This window comes from Petaurus breviceps, unplaced genomic scaffold (assembly GCF_028583685.1).
Source record: "Petaurus breviceps papuanus isolate PSGF00001 unplaced genomic scaffold, PetGlider_PUasm1.0 90977, whole genome shotgun sequence".
In the NCBI taxonomy this organism is placed as follows: domain Eukaryota; kingdom Metazoa; phylum Chordata; class Mammalia; order Diprotodontia; family Petauridae; genus Petaurus; species Petaurus breviceps.
Window position 1 is genome coordinate 41,790,381 of NW_027187391.1, and position 19,992 is coordinate 41,810,372.

The following is a 19,992-nucleotide window of genomic DNA, read 5'->3' on the forward strand; positions in this document are numbered from 1 at the left end:
GCTCTAGCCACCTCTATACTGATAATTCTCAAATCTACCTTTCCTGCCCTAGGCTTTCTGCTGACCTCCAATCTTGTATCTCCAATTGCCTTTCAGACTCTTGAACTAGATGTCCAGTAGGCATCTTTATACTCAGTATATCCAAAACAGAACTCATTATCTTTCCCCCTCAACTCTCTTTTTCCCCTTCACGCACTCCTACCTTACCTATGACTATAGAGGACACCACCATCCTCCCAGGCCTCTCAGACCTAGGAATCATTCTTGACTCATCTGTCTCCCCTAGTCTTCCCCCAATATCCAAAGCTGTGGCCCAGGCCCATGGATATCATCTTTGCTTGTTTAGTAAAGACACAGGAAAGAGCTTAGTTCTGACCTTGGTATAATAATGGAGACTGTTTTGCTAGCACAGTGAATTCATATTGGGGAGTGGTGAGCAATGAAGTTAATTGGGTAAAGTAAGAAAGTTTAAAGAGCTTCCAGTTAATAAAAAGTGTGTGAAATTCCTCTTCCTAGATTGTTTCATAGTTTCTTAGGGAGTCATCAATAGTTTCATAGAAAAGGGCCTCAGATCATCTATTCCATACCCATTAATTTTACAGATAAGGAAACTGAGATCAGGGAGGTTAAGCGACTTGTCTATGATTGTATTGGTAGTAAGAATTGACCCTTGAACCCAGGTCCTCTGGCTCCAAATCCATTCCCCACCCCACCTCCCTCAACTGAACCATGCTGCATAGAGTGATCATTTAGGTATCTAAATTTTTTTTTCATTCTTTCATCCCATTGTCCATAGTTTCTGAAATAAAAAAATAAATGTTTCCTCTCCTACCTTATTTGCTTGGTTGCTATTTTCCTAAGAAATAAAAGAATCAATTATTTTTCTACAGAACTATTATCACCAAAGGAATTTAAAGTCTTTGGGATCAGTTTTAAGGATGGAATGGAGAGGGAATAGTTTTGAGACAAGGTTACCCAGTAGTAGACTGTTTCAGTAATGTAGGTGGAGAAGTAAAGAGGGCCTGACCTAAGTGTCTAGCTATATGAGTAGAAAAGAGAGATGCTGTGAAGATTGAAAAGACAAGATTTGATAACTGATGGGGTATGTGGGGTGAGTGACAGGAGTTGAGGATGACACCAAGATTGTGAACTGGGGTGATTGACTGGGAAGATAGGGGATGGTATGTTCAGCAAATAGAATGATGATTCCTTGTATGACAGAACCTCCGTTTATGGAGGAGTTTCAGCTCAGACATCTCATTTTTCACCAGGCTTCACTACTCTGGGACTTTTTTTACTTTTCTACCATGCTTTAGGTACCTCCATATTACATACCTCCTCCCCTTCCCCTGCTTTTCATCTTCATTTCTCCTTCCCTCTTTGGATTTTAAGCTTCTTGAGGGCAAAGATTCCCTTTTTTTTTCCTATTTATATCCCCAGGGCTTAAGCACAGTGGCTGACACATAATAGGTGCTTAATAAATGTTTCTTGATTGACTAACTGGCCTTTAATTAAAAGAGAAAGCCTTAATAAACTTAGCAAGTTTATGGACAGACTTATTCTCTCAGTAAGATCTCCAGTTTTCTGTTGGATAGTAGTATGACTACATTTTCTCTATTCTGGCAATGTTAACTCTATTGGTTTATCTACTAACTTCTTTCAGAAATTGGGTTAAGCCAGGGAATGTGCTACTCTATACATTGGTCACTGTACTAAAATGACTTTTGGGTAAACCATACATACAGGAATAGTGTACCACTTCTGTAGCACAGTCACTCATGGGTCTCAGAATTACTGATTTGTAGTATACACAGTGGGATGTAATTTTTGGAATATTTGCCATCTATTAGGTGCCTGTTTGGAATCTTGGTCTAGGGCAACTCCATAGATAGAAGGGATTAGCTAGCCTAAAATTGAAGATAAGCAAAGATACACCATGGAAGTGTCCCTTGTAATAAAGGAGAATAGTTAAGCAAAATAAACCAACACATTGTCCATATCTGACAAGATATGACTCATTCTGCAATTTCTTTTTCAAGAGGAGAGAGGCACAGTTTACCATCCATCCTGAAGTTACAGTTGGTAATCACACTGATTGAGTCCTTTTGGTATTTTTCTTTTCATTATCGTTCACTGTCAATTGCTCTTCTAGCTCTGCTTACTTCAGTCTTCATCAGTTCTCATGGATCTTCCCAAGCTTCTCTGAGTTATTCATGTTCAAGGTAGCACAGTAGATAGAGTACTGGGCCTGAAGTCAGAAAATGAGAAATGAGAGCCAAGAAAGCTCATTTTCCTGAGTTCAAATTTTGCTTCAGACACTTACTAGGTATGTCGCCCTAGGCAAGTCACTTAGCCCTGTTTGCCTCAGTTTCCTCAAGTGTAAAATGAGCTGGAGGAGGAAATGGCAAACCACTCTAGTATCTCTAACAAGAACATCCCAAATAGGGTCATGAAGAGTCAGACACAACTGAAACAACTAAACAACAACATTTTACTACATGTGTCCATTACAGTTTGTTTAGTCATTCTCTAGTCAGTGAGAACCCACTTTGCTTCTAGTCCTTTGCTACCACAAAAAAGGCTGTAACGAATATTTTCATAAATAAGAACCCTCTACCTTTATCTTTAATCTCCTTGGGGTGTATACACCACATTCCTGGGTCAAAGAATTTGTTGTTGTTCAGTCATGACTGACTCTTCATGACCCTGTGGACCTGGGGTTTTCTTGGCAAAGATGCTGAAGTAGTTTGCCATTTACTTCTCCAGTGGCAAACAGGTGACTTGCCCCAAGGTCACACAGCTAGGAAGTTTCTGAGGCTGGATTTGAACTCGGGTCTTCTTGATTCCAAGCCCAGCACTGTTATTCACTGTGCTACCTAGCTGTCAAACAATCTGCATAATTTAATAACTTTTCTACTATAGTCTGAAATTTTTTTTTTTGCAAAACATTTGGATGTCACAATACCATTGTATTCATGTGCCTGTTTTCCTTTAATCCTTCCAACATACATTAGTTTGTCTTTTGTTAACCTATGTCCGTCTGTTTTCTAGCTCTTTCCATACCCCTTATGGGAACATGTGTGCTCCTGGATTATTTTAATAACCCCTTAATTGTTCTCCCTGCTTCTAGTCTAACCTTTTTCTAATTCTGAATCCCCACATACTCTAAATTGGTGTTCCTAAAGCATTGGTCTCAACATTTCACTCCCCATACTTAGGAGGCTTTAGCAGGTCTTTATTGCCTTTTAGGATAAAATATTCCTCTTTGAAATTTATAGTCTTTTGTAGTCTGGCTTCTACCTGTTTTTCTAAAATCTATAAGTTATAGCTAAATTGGTCTCCATGCTGGCTCCTATATGTAGCATCCCTTACCCTTCCTCAGTGGCTTTGCACAGGTTTTTCTCTAAGTTTAAAACACTCTTTTTCTCCTCATCTCAACCCTGCAGAATCCTTAGTTTCTTTCAAGGATTAGCTCAAGTACTGTCTGTCTTCTTCCAGTCACTTAACCTTTCAATTTAGGTGCCATCCCCAATTTCTCACTCTTATTCCCCATATCCAATCAGTTGTCAAGTCCTGTTGGTTCTACCTTGGAAACATCTTTTGTATATTACCCCTTCTCTCCTCTGACAATGCAACCACACTGCTTTAAATCCATCACTTGCTAGACTATTGCAGTAGTCTGTTGGTTGGTGTCTGTGCCTCAAGTCTTTTCCCCATTCTAGTCCATCCTCTGCTCACTATCTAGTTTTTCTTCCTAAAGCACAGATCAGACCATATCCCCTCCTCTATTCAATAAAATCCAGTGCCTCCTTATTACCTCTGGCATCAAATATAATATCCTGTTTGGCTTTTAAAGTCTTTCATAACCTTGCTCCTTTCTACCACTTTACCTCTCTTCTATGTACTCTGTAATCTGGTGACACTGGCCTCTTTGCTGTTCTCTGAGAACATGCAGCACTCTGTGAGCCATCTCAGAGCATTTTCTCTGGCTGTCTTCCATGCCAGGAATGCCCACCCCTTCATCTCTACCTCCTGGTTCCTTTGACTTCTTTCACATCTCAGCTAAAGTCCCACATTCCACAAGAAGTTTTCCCTAGACAGCGAGTAAGAGCACCGGCTCCAGTGTTGAGAAGACCTGGAGATCGAATCCCGGTCTCAGACACTTAGCACCCACCCAGAAACACCTGGCCGTGTAACTTTGAGCAAGTTACTTAACCCCGATTGCTTAGGGGTGGCCAGGTGGCTCAGTGAGTAAGAGCACCAGCTCCAGTGTCGGGATGACCTGGATCAAATCCGGGCTCAGATACTCAGCACCACACCCAGAAATAATAACTGGCCGTGTAACCTTGAGCAAGTTACTTAACCCCTATTGCTTTAAAAAAAAAAAAGTTTTCCCTAGACTTCCTTATTCTTAGTGCCTCCCCTCTGAAATAACATTCAATACATCCTCTATATGATTCTTAGCATGTTTTCTCCTCCTTTAGACTGGAGCTCCTGGAGAGCTTTCTTTGTATCCTTAGCACCTGGTATGCTGTCTGATACATAGTAAGTGCTTAAAAATACTAGTTGATTGACTTACTGGAGAATCCTTATATGGTGCCCATCTTCAAAACTACTTTGTATCATTTTCTCTGTGTTCATATTGTTCCCTTCCAGTAGAGTATAAATTCCTTGAGGACTGTAACTGTTTTGTTTGTTTTTGTTCTCGATTTTGTGATTGGAGATGAGGAGCGGGGGGAGGGGGGATGGAGTTGGTCTTTGTATTCCTGGTCGCTAGAATAGTTCCTGGCACATAGTAGATGGACACTTAATAAATGCTTATTGATTTGAATTTTATGTATGAGCCAGAACTAGACCCAGCATGGATTATTATACCTAAAACTGAAGAGTACACAAAGGTATACAATACACCATCAGTTTTGATAAGAATAATCTAAATTATCTGATACTATAGTATACAAATCTGCTCTGTCATCCCTACCCCAAGAAACCCTAATTCCCTAAAGATTAGCAGTCATAGATAATAAAAATTGAATAGTATATAGAAATGAGAATTTGAGGGCATCAGTAGGAATGTAGGGAACTACTTTCAGGGGAAGGTGACACATTGGAATGTATATGAAAAATAAATTATTGAGTATTTACTCAATCCCCAGAAGAGTGTTTGAAGAATATAGATAGCCAAGGAGCTGTTGATGTTCACTAAAACATTTCTCTTCCCTTTCTCCATTCCTGCCCTGTTCAGTTGAATTACAAGATCACTGTCTTCTTTTGTTAGCAGTGTGCGAAGACAGGAACATCAACAACCTGTTCTGGTTAGACTTTTACACAGATAAATTTGTTTTTTACTGTCAGGTTCCTTGGTAGGGAAAGGGTACATTTACCATTGAGAAATAAGCCTCGTCCTTGAGCATAGTAAATTGGAAGGCACTGAAGAACTCAATTATAAGAAGGGCACACATGTTTGCCCAAAAGCCTTATATTTCTACTTCTAGCTATAGCTCTAATTTAAGTTGTTTTTAAGTTGCTCAGGTGTAGAGGCAAATACTTATTTGCATAAGAACATTTTATCAAAGTTAAAACATCAGTATGTTTTATAAATCTAGGTATTAAGAGTAAAAGACATTATAGTAGAGTTAAGAAAGCTATACTAGAATTAACTAATTATTTACCTAAGAAACAGAGATGTCCTTCCCTATGCTACTTCTTACATTAAGGCAATGACTTATATAGATACTCCTTTTGTAAACAGGAAGACAAAAGAAAAGAATGCAGGCAGTAGGCTGTACTGTGAATGGCTGCCCCCTCTAGTAGAACACCTCAGATTGTCCAAAGGAATATTCTAGGTCAAGAATCATTAAAGGTTAAGGGAGCAGTTCTACTTGAGATTACAAAGAGAAGGATATTTGGAGGATTTTTTTTTCCTTTTTGGAGTGGGGAGGGGAGGGCAAGGCAGTTGGGGTTAAGTGACTTGCCCAAGGTCACACGGCTAGTAAGTATTAAGTGTCTGCGGCTGGATTTGAGCTAAGGTCTTCCTGACTTCAGGGCTGGTGCTATATTCACAGCATCACTAGCTGCCCCCTATTTGGAGGATTTTTTTTTAAAGCAGTTGGGGTTAAATAACTTGCTCAAGGTTACATGGCCAGTTATTTCTGGGTGTGGTGCTAAGTATCAGAGCCCAGATTTGATCCCAGGTCTCCCGACTCTGGGGCTGGTGCTCTTACTCACTGTGCCACCTGGCCACCCCTAAGCAATTGGGGTTAAGTAACTTGCTCAAGGTTACACGGCCAGGTGTTTCTGGGGGCGGGGGGTGCTAAGTGTCTGAGCCTGGATTCTATCCCAGGTCATCCCGACTCTGGGGCCAGTGCTCTTACTTGCTGTGCTACCTGGCTACTCCTATTTGGAGGATTTTTAAAGAAATGTATTAAGTCACTTGCATATAATATAGTCTTTAATTCACTGAAACTCACTGAGTGGTAGGATTGCCCAGTGTTAGAATTTTTATTTGTTTTAACTCACAATTACACACATATTTTTTCAGCATTCATTTTTAAAATCAGTTTGAATGTTCTCTGCATACCCTGCACAGGTTGCCCCCAAAGTCTTAGTGCAGTTTTAAGCTTTAGTGACTCTAGAAGTACAAATGCTTCAGACTTTGAAAAAGTAACATTTGCAAGGTTAAACACTTAAAATTTTAAGATATTCATGTTTCTTATTAAAATTTAGACAATATAAATCAGTAATTTTTGAACTTTATAAAAAGATTACATTTGTAATCCTGACCTTAAGATTATGTAAAAGACAAAGTTTTTATGCAACCACGACAGTTTTGATGCGACCACACAAGAAAAAAGTCTAATAGAAGTAGATCAGGTAAATAAAGTGGCCAAACAGGAGGATCTCCTCTACCAATCCACCAGTCTAAGAAAGTATCAAAGAGTTGCACACCTAATACATAATGACAGGGTACTCTACCTTGATGAAAATTAAAAAGAAAAATTTATTATTCAGAATTCACGAAACTAAGTAAGTGTTAAAAGAAATTTAAGTAAACTCTCTAATGAGTTTTTGTTTGTTTCCATCACTTATATTTCTGAAGTTATTAAGGCTTAAAACTGCACTAAGTCTTTTGGAACATCTTATATTTCAAAATGTCACATTTAAAGGTCTCCTACCAGAGAAATTTAGGTTAAACAAAAATCCTTTGTTTTAAAATAAATCTACTTAATAAAATTTGATACTGAAATTGATAGGTTAGATAACTTGAAGCCTCAAGTGTAGGACATTTTTTTAAGGCTGGAGGACCTATTATAAATTATCATGTTATGTCCTAAATCTGTAAGATGAGAAAAAAATACTTAAACAAAAAGAGACCAATATAGAATAAGTTTGGAATAAGTTCTTGGAAGTTCAGGAGAGTGAAATTTCAGGCCTAGGAAAAATGTCAGTGATTTTTCAGAATGGGAAAAGGAAAAGATGCCACTATTAGGAAAAGGTGTTTTTAAGGTCTAAAAGTACTGTATTACCTTCCTAACAATAATACAACTACTGAAGTGGCATGCTACCCAATTCACCAGAAGGATTTAGTGCTGTTTTATTCTTTTCTTCACCAAAAGTTTTAAAATTGGGGAATTAGAACACTGGTCCAGGAGGACCTGCGTTCAAATCCTGCCCCAGATACTTGGCATATTTACTAGCTTTGTGACCTTGAGCAAGTCACTTAACCCCAATTGCCTTGCCTTCCCCCTCAAAAAATTTTTTTGAATCATATAATCATAAAATGGAAGGGCTGTTCCCAAACAAGAATCACTTCTACATTCCCAATAAGTTACCCTCCAATCGTTTTTTACTTGAAGTCCTCCTCATGAGAGAGAACCCACTACCTCTTGGATTGAGCTTTTCCACTTTGGTATAACTCTCATTGGCAGTATGTTTTTCCTTGTATCAGGACAATATTTGCTGCTTGCAACTTTGACCCATTGCTTTTAGACCTCCAAAACCAACCAGAGCAGGTCTCATCCCTCTTCCACACAACAGCCCTTTAAACTCTTAAATACAGGCACCCCTTAACCCTTCTCCAGAATAAGCGTCATTAGTTCCTTTAACTATTCCTCATGTGGCAGGAACTCAAGACTTTTATTCTGATCTTGCTCCTCCAGATTTCTCCAGCTTGTCAATGTCTTTCCTAAAGTGTGGTGCCTAACAACACTTTGAGGTGTTTTTCTTCTTTTCTTTTTTATCTGTTGAGAACATGTCTCCATTTGAAAATCAGTGTGAAAATAGGATTTACCTTATAGTAATTTGTTGTTAGATTTCGTTCTTTGAAAAAATAGTTTATGCTCCCATAACTCCCATATTAACTAACGGTTTCTTAAATCACATTGATAACTGATATTATGGTGCCTCTGTGGCCTAGTTAAGCTGTCAGTCACCAACCCATTTATTAAATACGTGCTCTATTACAGTCACTGTGCTCAACACTGGGAATACAAAGATACATATGAAATAGTATATGCCCACAAGAAGCTTATATTTTATTGAGGAAGATAATGTGTATGCATGTATATATGTCACTACAAAATACATGAGGCAGTTAGGTGGTGCAGTGGATAGAGTGCCAGTCCTGGAGTCAGGAAGATCTGAGTTCAAATGTGACCTCAGACACATATTAGCTGTGTGATCCTGGGCATGTCACTTAACCCTGTTTTTTTCTTCACTTACTTCTTCAGTAAAATAAACTGCAGAAGGAAGTGGCAAACCACTCTAGTTTCTTTGCTAAGAAAACCCCAAATAGGGTCACAGAGAGTTGGACACAACTAAAATAACTAAACAATAATAGTTAATTTTGTAGAAATCACTCATAAGATGATTGTACTTAATATAGTGTGTCATCTCCACTTTAAATAAAGGCCAGACTTCTAGCAACCCCAGTAGAAGAGTTTCCAGAAAAGACACATATGCATCAGGAATAAATGTCACAAACTCTTTATGCTACAGTTGTATACTTCACTCAGAACCTCAGTGATCCTTGTTTAAAATAAGTTCTTATTAGCAGATTAGAGATCATGAGCTAGAAGAGAATGGTTAGAGTGAAAGTTAGTAGTCTTTCCTGGAGGAAGGAAATAGGAAACCTAAAAGAATAGACAACTATTTATTCATTAAAGAATATTTCTAACAAAGACCCTGAAACATTAAGAAATGTTCATTATCTTTAAATAAGTTTTGTATTATTTTTCCTATGAGGCATTTTTTCTGTTTCTTATAATAAATAATAGAATATGACAAATAATTTTAATTTAGAATTTGTTTTCATTTCGTTAGCTAATCAGTCTGCTAAATTGTTAAATCACACATTTGTTAGACTTGTATAGACTACTGTATCACTTTTACTTAGCATTTGGGCCTATATAATGAGAAAGCTGAACTTGATAGACTTTCAGATAAAAGTTGGATCTTGTCTAGATATTTGGTCTAGTGTGTACTGTTTGTTTAGATTCAAAAGAACTGTCAGAAATAACTACTTTATCCCTATATTTGATTGCCTTAAAGGAAGAACTATACTGTATCTGGATTTTTGTTTCACAGTATCTTATCAAGGTCATTATGTTCTATTTTAGGTTATCATTTTAATATCTTGGTGTTTAAATTGTCTGTAAAGACTTTTGCTCCAAGTCAGTGAAATATATTGCTTACTGAGTTGAGTAGTCAAAAAGCAACCTTACCTAGAAATTTACAAATATGTTTTGGTTGATTTTTGGTATGGAATGTGGTGATACAGCTATCTTATTAGCAACACTAGCATACAATCATACATACATACATACACACATATATATATATATATATAAAGTTTGCAAATTATCTCATTTTATCCTCATAGTAATAACCTAGTGAGATAGGAACTTTTATTAGCCATATTTTATAGATGAAGGATATGAGGCTCAGAAAGTTTTAAGTGATTTGCCTGGGAGTAGTCTGATAGCTAGTGTCTGAGGTAGCAATTGAACCCAGGTCTTCCTAACTTCAAAATCAGCATGCTATCCACTATATAACACTGACTCTCATATGTATGTATCAACCATATGTATATTTTAAATATGTTTGATGTACTTCTTTTCAGTTTTATTTAGTGGAAAAACTGAATTACGTATGTATGTAGAGTGTAATTGTTCTATGATAAAGAGAAATTAAACCATTGAATTTACATTCAATCCATGTAATACATCTATGTAATAAATCTTTTCCTCCTTCACAGATATATGGGCAATTGGTTGCATATTTGCTGAACTATTGACTTCAGAACCTATTTTTCACTGTCGTCAGGAAGATATCAAAACAAGCAATCCTTTTCATCATGATCAACTAGATCGTATTTTTAGTGTCATGGGATTCCCTGCAGGTGATTTGTTCTTTTTAAAGGAAATGACTGTAATGCGTATGTTTTATTTTTAAATATGATGGTGAGATTTTAAGATAATAGTATCTTAGGATCCAATAACCAGAGATATATTGAGGAAGTATAAACCTTAATGCCTCTCCTTTATAACAATCTATGTCTATTATTATACTTTTTTTTCTTTTGTAAGATAAAGATTGGGAAGACATTAGAAAAATGCCAGAATATCCCACACTTCAAAAAGACTTCAGAAGAACAACGTAAGTATTTTTATGTAGATAACAAGAAGACTCCTAATGGGAACATTTAAAGCCTTTTTTTTTAATAGTATTTTATTTTTTTCCAAAATTACATGTCAAGTCAGTTTTTAGCATTCATTTTTACAAGATTTTGAGTCTCAAATTTTTCTCCCTCCCTTCCCCTCTCCCAAAAATGGTAGGCAGTTTGATATAAGTTATACATGTGTTGCCATGTGAAACATATTTCCATATTAGTCACAGTTGTGAAAGAAGAAACTATTAAAAGGAGAAAAAAAACACAAAAGATAATGAAGTGAGAAAAAATATGCTTCAATCTGCATTCAGAGTCCATTAGGTCTTTATATGGATGTGGATATCATTTTCCTTTGTAAATCTTTTGTATTTGTCTGAGACCATAGTGTTGCTAAGAAGAGCTGAGTCCTTCATAGCTGATGATCACACAGTGGTGCCAATAGTATGTACAGTGTTTTCTTGGTTCTACTCATTTCATTTTGCATCAGTTTGTATAAGTCTTTCCAGGTTTTACTGAAATCTGTGTGTTTTTATCATTTCTTATTGCATAGTAGTATTCCATTACATTCATATGCCACAGTTGTTCAGCTATTCCTCAATTGATGGATATCCCCTCAGTTTCCAGTATTTTGCTACCACAAAAAGGGCTGGTAAACTTTTTTTTTGTCATGCTTTCTAGTATGTGTGAATAACTTTTTAAAACTAGATACTGTTATCTGTGCAATAACCATGGAAAAGATGACTCCAAATAAAGGAAGAAATTTTAGATAAACAAAGAAGTATCAGTAAATACTTTTTCTATTGAACTATTGACTTCAGAACCTATTTTTAGCATAATAAAGGTCTGACTTTAAGGCCACATTGTGATTTTATCATCATATTTAAAACCATAAAATAACATGTATCATTGAAATGTCAAAAGTAGTAAGATGTGGAATGGGGGAGAGAAAACCAAAATAATACACTTATTTACAAGATCCTAGAATGATGAAAAGTAAAGAATCTCTTTGAAGGATAAAGTGAAAAAAAAAATAAAGATGTCATCCAGGAATTTATGAGAAACTCCATACTAGGAGGAAAGGGTGTTAAAGAGACTGTGGATGCTTTAGATCAATTTAATAAAGCCATTGTTTAAAGGCATCTAGTAAATCTGAGCTATCCAGATATTTCCCGAAAGAGAAATAAAACAGTCCTCTAAAAACTAGACAAGTGGTTGAAGTATGTTGAGTGTAATTAACAATACAGAAAATGGAATAATTGTTAGGGGCAGATAACCTTTGAGTTGTATAACTATAGAAGAATTTAGTTGGTGCTTTAAAAATAGAATGAAAATCTTTACCAAAATGATCAGAAAACATAGCATTTAGAATTCCTCAAGGGAAGGAAAAAAATTAGAATGAGAAAATGGATTTCAGGAAAACTTCAGTCAATTAATTGAGAGAAATATTAGTTAAGATTTTAAAACTGGTGAGTACTTATTAAATTAAAAGTGGTCTCAAGATCCTACTTCACTGAGAGGAAATAAAATGAAAAGCTTAGCTAAATTTAACATGATACTTGAAGTGCAAAAGAAAATCCAGAATAGAGAAGTACATCTTGAGGAAATATACAGATATACATATCTTGAGGAAAGATACAAATAAAGGGAAGCCAGCAAACATTTCAAGACCCTTAACAGAGAATAAAATTTAATTATACACTAATAGATCTTTTTGTTGTGGGTATGTTCTACAGAGATGCATGTTAAAACCACCTCTGTGTCTGCTCATCTTATACAGACAGCTCTTTTCAATGTCTTTGCATTAGTTCACAACAGTCTATATAACATGTTGAATACTGTCTTTTTTAAGTTCTCTTGACATTGTGAGGATATCAATGGGACAGTGGTCTTCCATGTCAAGCTTATCTTCTTTTAAAGTAATACATTTCTTTGATGATATCATTTACATCATTTTTATAGTCCCTTGTTTGTAAAGGTTATAGTCTGTTTATATCCATGTACCTCTCTATTGCTTTTTTCTCTTTTTCTTTTTTTTGGAAGGGCAGTTGGGGTTAAGTAACTTACCCAAGGTCACATGGCTAGTTAAGTGTTAAGTGTCGGAGGCCAGATTTGAGCTAAGGTTTTCCTGACTCCAGGGCTGGTGCTCTATTCACTGCACCACCTAACTGCCCCTCTATTGCTTTTTGATGACTCCTACACTTTAATTCTTTGGAGACTTGTGTATCCTGCTTTGCAGGCTTACAACAATGCCAGAAAAATATTGATATTAAAAAGATAAACTCTTGTTTCAAGAGAAGTTTGGGGTCATTAACATAACCATACCGTTTCCTAAAAGCGATTCAGCCTACTCTCCTCCTATTCAATTTTGTGCCCAACTCATTACATTGTCTATCCAAGATTTTATGTTGATAAACAATGACTATAAATTGTATATCCAAACATATCATAGTCTGGACAATAGGCATTCTTCATCTGCTTGGTCTTTTCCCTGTGGATAGTTGAAACCAAAACTCCTTTGGGTTATTTTAGATCTTACTTAGGAAACTCTGCAGTGATCTGGGGCTTAATGCAGTCAGAATAATGTCATTCACAAATGACTTCTGGAGGACTTTACCATCTAAGAAGAATCCTTCTTTGAATTGGACTGTGCATTGAATCTCCCCCATAACAATGTCAAATACATAGTACCATTGCAAGCATGCTTCTCCCTGTTTTATTCCTTGCTTGTTATAAATGATTATGGGGTTGTCAAAATTCTCTCTTTTTAAAAATTTTTAAAAAACTTTTATTTTTTATTAAATCTTTTATTTATTTATTTTTAGTTTTCAACATTCATTTCCATTAGATTTTGAGTTACAGATTTTCTTCTCATCTTTCCCCTACCACCACCCCAAGATATTGAACGACTGAATACCCCTTCTCCCAATCTGCTCTCTCCCTCTCTCTTATATTCTCCTCTTACTCCCCCCCCCCCCAAACTTTCTAGTAGGGCAGGATGGATTTCTGTATCCCAGTGCCTGTATACCTTATTTCCCAGTTGTGTGTTAAAAAAAAACACATTTTTTTTAACATTTGTTTTTAAAACTTTGATTTCCAGATTCTTTCCCTTCTTCCCTCCTTACCCACCCCCACTGGGAAGACAAGCAATTCAATATAGGTTGTACATGTGTAGTTGCCCAAAACGTTTCCATAGTAGTTATAATATGAGAGACTAACTGTATTTCCCTCCATCCTATCCTGACCCCCTCCCCCCCCCCACTTATTCTGTCTTCAACTTTGACCCTGTTCCTTTATAAAAGTGTTTGGTTCTAACTACCCTTTCCCCCAATATGCCCTCCTTTATATTATTCCCTTCCTCTCTACTTTCCTGTAGGGTAAGATACCCACTTGAGTGTGTATGTTATTTCCTCCTTAATCCAAATTCAATGAGAGTAAGGTTGACCCATTCCCTTTCACCTTCCTGCTCTTCCCCTCCATTGAAATAGTTTTCTCTTGCCTCTTTTATGTGAGATAATTTACCCTACACTATCTCTCCCTTTCTCCTTCTCCCATTATATTCCTCTCTCATCTCTTAATTTTATTTTTTAGATATCACTTCCTATTCAACTGATCATGTGCACTCTATACATGTACAGATATATACATACAGTCATAGATGTATTTATACACACATACATCCTCCTATACATACATATATATGTACATATACATATATACACACACACACACATATTCCCTTCAACTACCCTCATACTGAGAATAGTCTCATGAGTTACAATTATTGTTTTTCCATGTAGGAATGTAAATAGTTCAAATTTAATAAGTTCCTTATGATTTCTTTTTCCTGTTTACCTTCTTATGTTTCTCTTGATTCTTATATTTGAAAGGCAAATTTTCTGTTCAGTTTTGTTTTTTTCAACAAGCATACTTGAAAGTCCTCTATTTCGGGGCGGCCAGGTAGCACAGCGAGTAAGAGCTCCGGCTCCAGTGTTGAGAAGACCTGGAGATCGAATCCTGGGCTCAGACACTTAGCACCCACCCAGAAACACCTGGCCGTGTAACCTTGAGCAAGTTACTTAACCCCAATTGCTTAGGGGCGGCCAGGTGGCTCAGCAAGTAAGAGCACCGGCTCCAGTGTCGGGATGACCTGGATCAAATCCGGGCTCAGATACTCAGCACCACACCCAGAAATAACTGGCCGTGTAACCTTGAGCAAGTTACTTAACCCCTATTGCTTTAAAAAAAAAAAAAAAGTCCTCTATTTCATTGAATGATCATATTTTCCCCTGAAGCGCATTATACTCAGTTTTGGTGGGTAGGTGATTCTTGGTTTTAATGTCAGCTCTTTTGACCTCCTGAATATCATATTCCAAGCCCTTTGATCCCTTAATGTTGAAACTGCTAGATCTTGTGTTATCCTGATTGTGTTTCCACAATACTCAAATTATTTCTTCCTGACAGCTTGTAATATTTTCTCCTCGACCTGGGAACTCTGGAATTTGGCTGTAATATTCCTAGGAGTTTTTTTTTGGGATCTTTTTCAAGAGGCCATCAGTGAATTCTTTCAGTTTCTTATTTTGTCCTCTGCTTCTAGAATATCAGAGCAATTTAACTTGAGAATTTCTTGAAGGATGATTGCTAGGCTCTTTTTTTTGATCATGGCTTTCAGGTAGTCCAATAATTTTTAAATTATCTCTTCTGGATCTGTTTTCCAGGTCAGTGGTTTTTCCAGTGAGATATCTCACATTGCCTTCTATTTTTTCATTTGTTTGGATCTGTTTTATAGTATCTTGACTTCTCATAAAATCATTAGCTTCCATTTGCTCCAATCCAATTTTGAAAGAATTTTTCTCTTCAGTGAGTTTTTGAAATTCCTTTTCCATCTGGGAAATTTGACTTTTTATTTTTTTTTTATCAAAAGCTTTATTAACTTCTAGTTTACATCATTCATTTCTGCAAGATTTTGAGTTACAAATTTTCTCCCCATGTTTACCCTACCCACCACCCCAGAATAGCGATCCCACTGGATATCACCTCCTCCAATCTGCTCTCTCCCATATCTTCTCCCATACCCCCTCCAACTTTACAGTAGGGCACAGTGGATCTTTATGCCCCAGTGCCTGTATATCTTATTTCCCATTTACATGTAAAATAATATTGATAATAGTATATATATATATATATATATATATATATATATATATATATATATATAATATTTGATTTTAAAACTTTGAATTCCAGATTTATTCCCTTCCCTTGTCACCCACACTTACTGGGAAAATAAGCAATTCGACTTTTTAAGGCATTCTTTTCTTTTTTGGCTTTTTGGAACTCTTTTGCCATTTGAGTTAGTCTACTTTTTAAGGTGTTATTTTCTTTAGTATTTTTTTGGGTCTCCTTTATCAGGCTGTTGACCCGCTTTTCATGATTTTCTTGCATCATTCTCATTTCTCTTCCCAATTTTTCCTCTACTTCTCTTACTTGAGTTTCAAAATCCTTCTTGAGCTCCTCCATGGTCTGTAACCATTTCATATTTTTCTTGGAAGCTTTTGATGCAGGAATTTTGACTTCTGGGCAGAGCCAAAATGTCGGAATGGAAGCAGGAACTTTTCTGAGCTCCTCCATGAATTCTATTACTAACCTCTAAAAAGTGAATCTGAATGGATTTTAAAGTGATTGAACCCATTGGGAGATGAAGTGTGGCAGATTCCCAGCCCATGAAAGCATCCATGTAGGTCTTGGCAGTGGGAGCACAGAGCATGGCAGGTGTTGTACTAGCTCGGACCTGAGAGCAGAGCACAGCAGAGCGAGAGCAAGCCCCAGCCAGCAGATCCTCCCAATTGGAGAGTGATTTGCAGAGCTGGACAGAGGAACGGTTGGGGCTGGGTGAGAGAAAGCGTGGGGCCCACAGCAGCAGCTTCTCCAGGGACTATCAGCCAGAAGCCTGGATGTCTAAAAATCACCTACCTGAACTTCTGGGAGCCAAGATGGCAGAGTAAACCCTAGCTGCTCTAATCTCCCTCACTGACTCTGAGAACCTAGAAATTACTACCCCACCCAGTGTAAATACTGCAACAGTGGAAACAGCCTCAGGCTTGGGAGTTCTAGAGGAAGGGTATCACTGAAGCTGTGCCAAACCTGAAGTGAAGGGTGGGATGCCTCCCAACAAGCCCCACCTCAGCTGACCAGCACGAGATCCTAAAGCCCAGGGAGGTGAAGCCAGCAAGCCCTACCGCCAGCAGGTGCTGAGCCTCCCTGAGCTGTAGCCCAGGGACACAGGGGCAGAAACCTGAAGTGGGCAGACCACCCCTCCCCCACACATTACTCTGTGAGCCTCAGGGTAGCCCAGGAGAATCACTTGAGACTCCTGGCTTTGGCCTCTGTATAGACACCCAGAATCTACAGCACCCAAAGTCAACAACCAAACCCCTAGCTCCCAGGCTGAGAAGCACGGTACATCTGTACCCCAGAAACAAATACACCCTAAAAATTCAGGACATAGGCAATCACAATGGGCAAGAAAGAAACTGTGAAATCAAGAACGATACAGTCCTATTATAGTGAGCAAGAACAACCAAATTCAGAGGACAACATGGACTCTATACTTATACCTGAGACCACAGAAGGAAATATGAATTGGTCTTAAGCTCAAAAAGCATTCTTGGAGGAGCTCAAGGAAGGTTTTAAAAGCCAAATTAGAGAGGTAGAAGATAAATTTAAATCTACATTAATCAAATTGGAAAAAAATTCTCACTGAGGAAAACAAATCCTTAAAAAGTAAAATTGGTGAACTTGGACAAGAGGTTCAAAATCTAACTGGAGAAAATACCTCCCTAGAAAAGGAACTTCAAAAACTAACCAAGGAAAACAATTCACTAAAAATTAGAATCAGTCAAATCGAAGCTAAGGACTCTATGATGCATCAAGAGTCAGTCAAACAAAACATAAAGATTGAAAAATTAGAAGAAAGTGTAAAATATCTCAGTGGAAAAACCACTGACCTGGAGAACAGATCCAGCAGAGATAACCTAAGAATTATTGGTCTACTGGAATGTCATGATGAAAAAACAGCCTGGACAGCAACCTCCAATAGATTGTTAAAGAAAACTTTGCTGAGGTCCTAGAATCAGAGGGTAAAACAGTTATTGAAAGAATTCACCAGAGTCCTCCTGAAAGAGATCCCAAATTGAAACTCCAAGAAATATAGTAGCCACACCCCAGAATTACAAACTCCAGAAAATACTGTAAGCAGCCAGAAAGAAACTATTCAGATATCATGGAACTACAGTCAGGATTACACAGGACTTAGCAGCTTCTACTTTAAAAGATCAGAGGGATTGGAATTTGGTATTTCGTGAGACAAAAGAGCTTGGACTGCAACCAAGGATCAACTACCCCAGCCAAATTCAACATAATCTTTCAGGCAAGGAGTTTTTACTTCTTCTGGTTCCATGTTTTGATCCTTTTTGTCCCCCAAAAAAGGATTCTATGGTCTGATTGCAGTTCCTCTACTTGCTCATCTTGTCAGCCAATTACTTAACTTTTGAGCTCTTTGCCAAGGTAGAACTGTGCTTCCATAGTGGAGAGAGCTGTGTCCCAAATCGCTGGGGTTTTCGCAAATGTTGTCAGAGGTCTGAAGAGGACGCCCTTTCTATAGCCACCACGAGCTCTGGCACACTGGACACACACCTCAGGAACCACCACCCAAGACTGTGACCCAGATCCAAGCAGGTCAAAGCAAGAGCAATAACCCTCTGAATGGTCACTTGGTCCCCCTACAGTCTGCAGGCCAGGATCTCTGGAGGCAGCCATGCTTCTGCCCCCTCTCACCCTGAGGCAGGTGCCAGACCATACTCTTCTCCACCCAGTTCCAACAGATTTCCCTACTGACCTTTTACTTTCTCTGGCTTTTATGGGTTGAGAAGTCTGGAAACCACCACAACTACTGGTGATTCACTTTCCTGAAGTCTGCTCCAGCCAGTCTGTGCTGCTGTTCGGGGCTGCCCCAAGTCTGGGCCTGCACAGCTCATGTGGGACTGTGCTCAGCTTCCAGCTGGGTGTGATAGACCCTTCCTGTTGGCCTGCCAGGCTGCCTTATGCAGGAGATTTGTTTTTCTGTCACTTTGTAGGTTCTGTAGCTCTAAAATTTGTTTGGAGTCATATTTTACAGGTATTGGAGGTGGTTGGAGCTGGAGCTCAGCCAAATTCCTGCTTTAACTCTGCCATATTGGCTCTGCCCAATAAAATTATCTCATTATCCTTTCAGGGAATCTTGTATAGTTTTCACATATGAATGGATGACATCTTCTTGAAGAGCCTTTAAGGCAGCATTTGTTTTCCCAAATTAGAGTTTTTGTAGTTAAGAAAACAATAAATAAGCACCTTGAGATCTAATATTCTATCTTTCAGTAAATTGTGTGATAATAATGATATGGTTTGCTATAGAATATTGCTTATGAAAGACTGCCTATTCTCTTCCAATATCCTTATCAAGGGAGTCTTCAGTGCGTGTGTAGATTATTCTTAATAATATGATTTAGTGTTGGAGAAAATGTGGGAAGGTTGGAACACTAATTCATTGTTGGTGATGTTGTGAGCTGATCCAACTATTCTGGAGAGGAATTTGGAACTATGCCCAAAGGGCTATAAAAATGTTCATGACCTTTGACCAAATAATACTTTAGGGTTATATATCCCATAGAGATCAATAAAAGGGGAAAAAGGATCCACATGTGCAAAAATATTTATAGCAGCTCTTTTTGGTGGCCAAGAACTGGAAATTGAGGGGGATGCCCATCAGTTGGGGAATGACTGAACAAGTTGTGGTATATGAATGTAATGGAATACTATTGTGTTATGTGGAATGATGAACAGGTAGACTTCAGAGAAACCTGGAAAGACTTAATATATGAACTGATAGTGAATAAGGGGAGCAGAGCCAGGAGAACATTGTACACAGTAACAGCCACAGTATTAAAAGACTGACTTTGATAGACTTAGCTCTTATCAGCAATGCAAAAGACCTAAAACAATTCCAAAGGACTCATGATGGGAAATGCTTTCCCCATCCAGAGAAAGAACTATAGAGTCTGAATACAGAGTGAAGTGGACTATTTTCTTTTTTGTTCTGTTTTGTTTTTTTCTTTTTCATGGTTCCTCCCATTCATTCTAATTCTTCTATATAGCATGACTAATGTGAAAATATGTTTAATAGGAATGTATATGTAGAGCCTATATCATATTGTATGCCATATTGGGGAAGGAGGGGGAAGAAATTTAAAACTTATGGAAGTGAATGTTTTTTGAAAACTAAAAATAAA

General features: G+C 37.6%; 1 protein-coding gene across 10 annotated transcripts in view; it reads left to right on the plus strand.

Moving 5' to 3' along the window:
• Window positions 1-19,992, plus strand: part of CDK19 (cyclin dependent kinase 19) — a 238,585-nt gene that overhangs the window by 198,937 nt on the left and 19,656 nt on the right. For all 10 annotated transcript variants that reach the window (XM_069077058.1, XM_069077059.1, XM_069077065.1 and 7 more), the window contains 2 exons: window positions 10,256-10,399; window positions 10,587-10,656. In XM_069077058.1, the coding sequence (XP_068933159.1) occupies window positions 10,256-10,399; window positions 10,587-10,656 (214 nt within the window). The remainder of the gene's footprint in view (window positions 1-10,255; window positions 10,400-10,586; window positions 10,657-19,992) is intronic.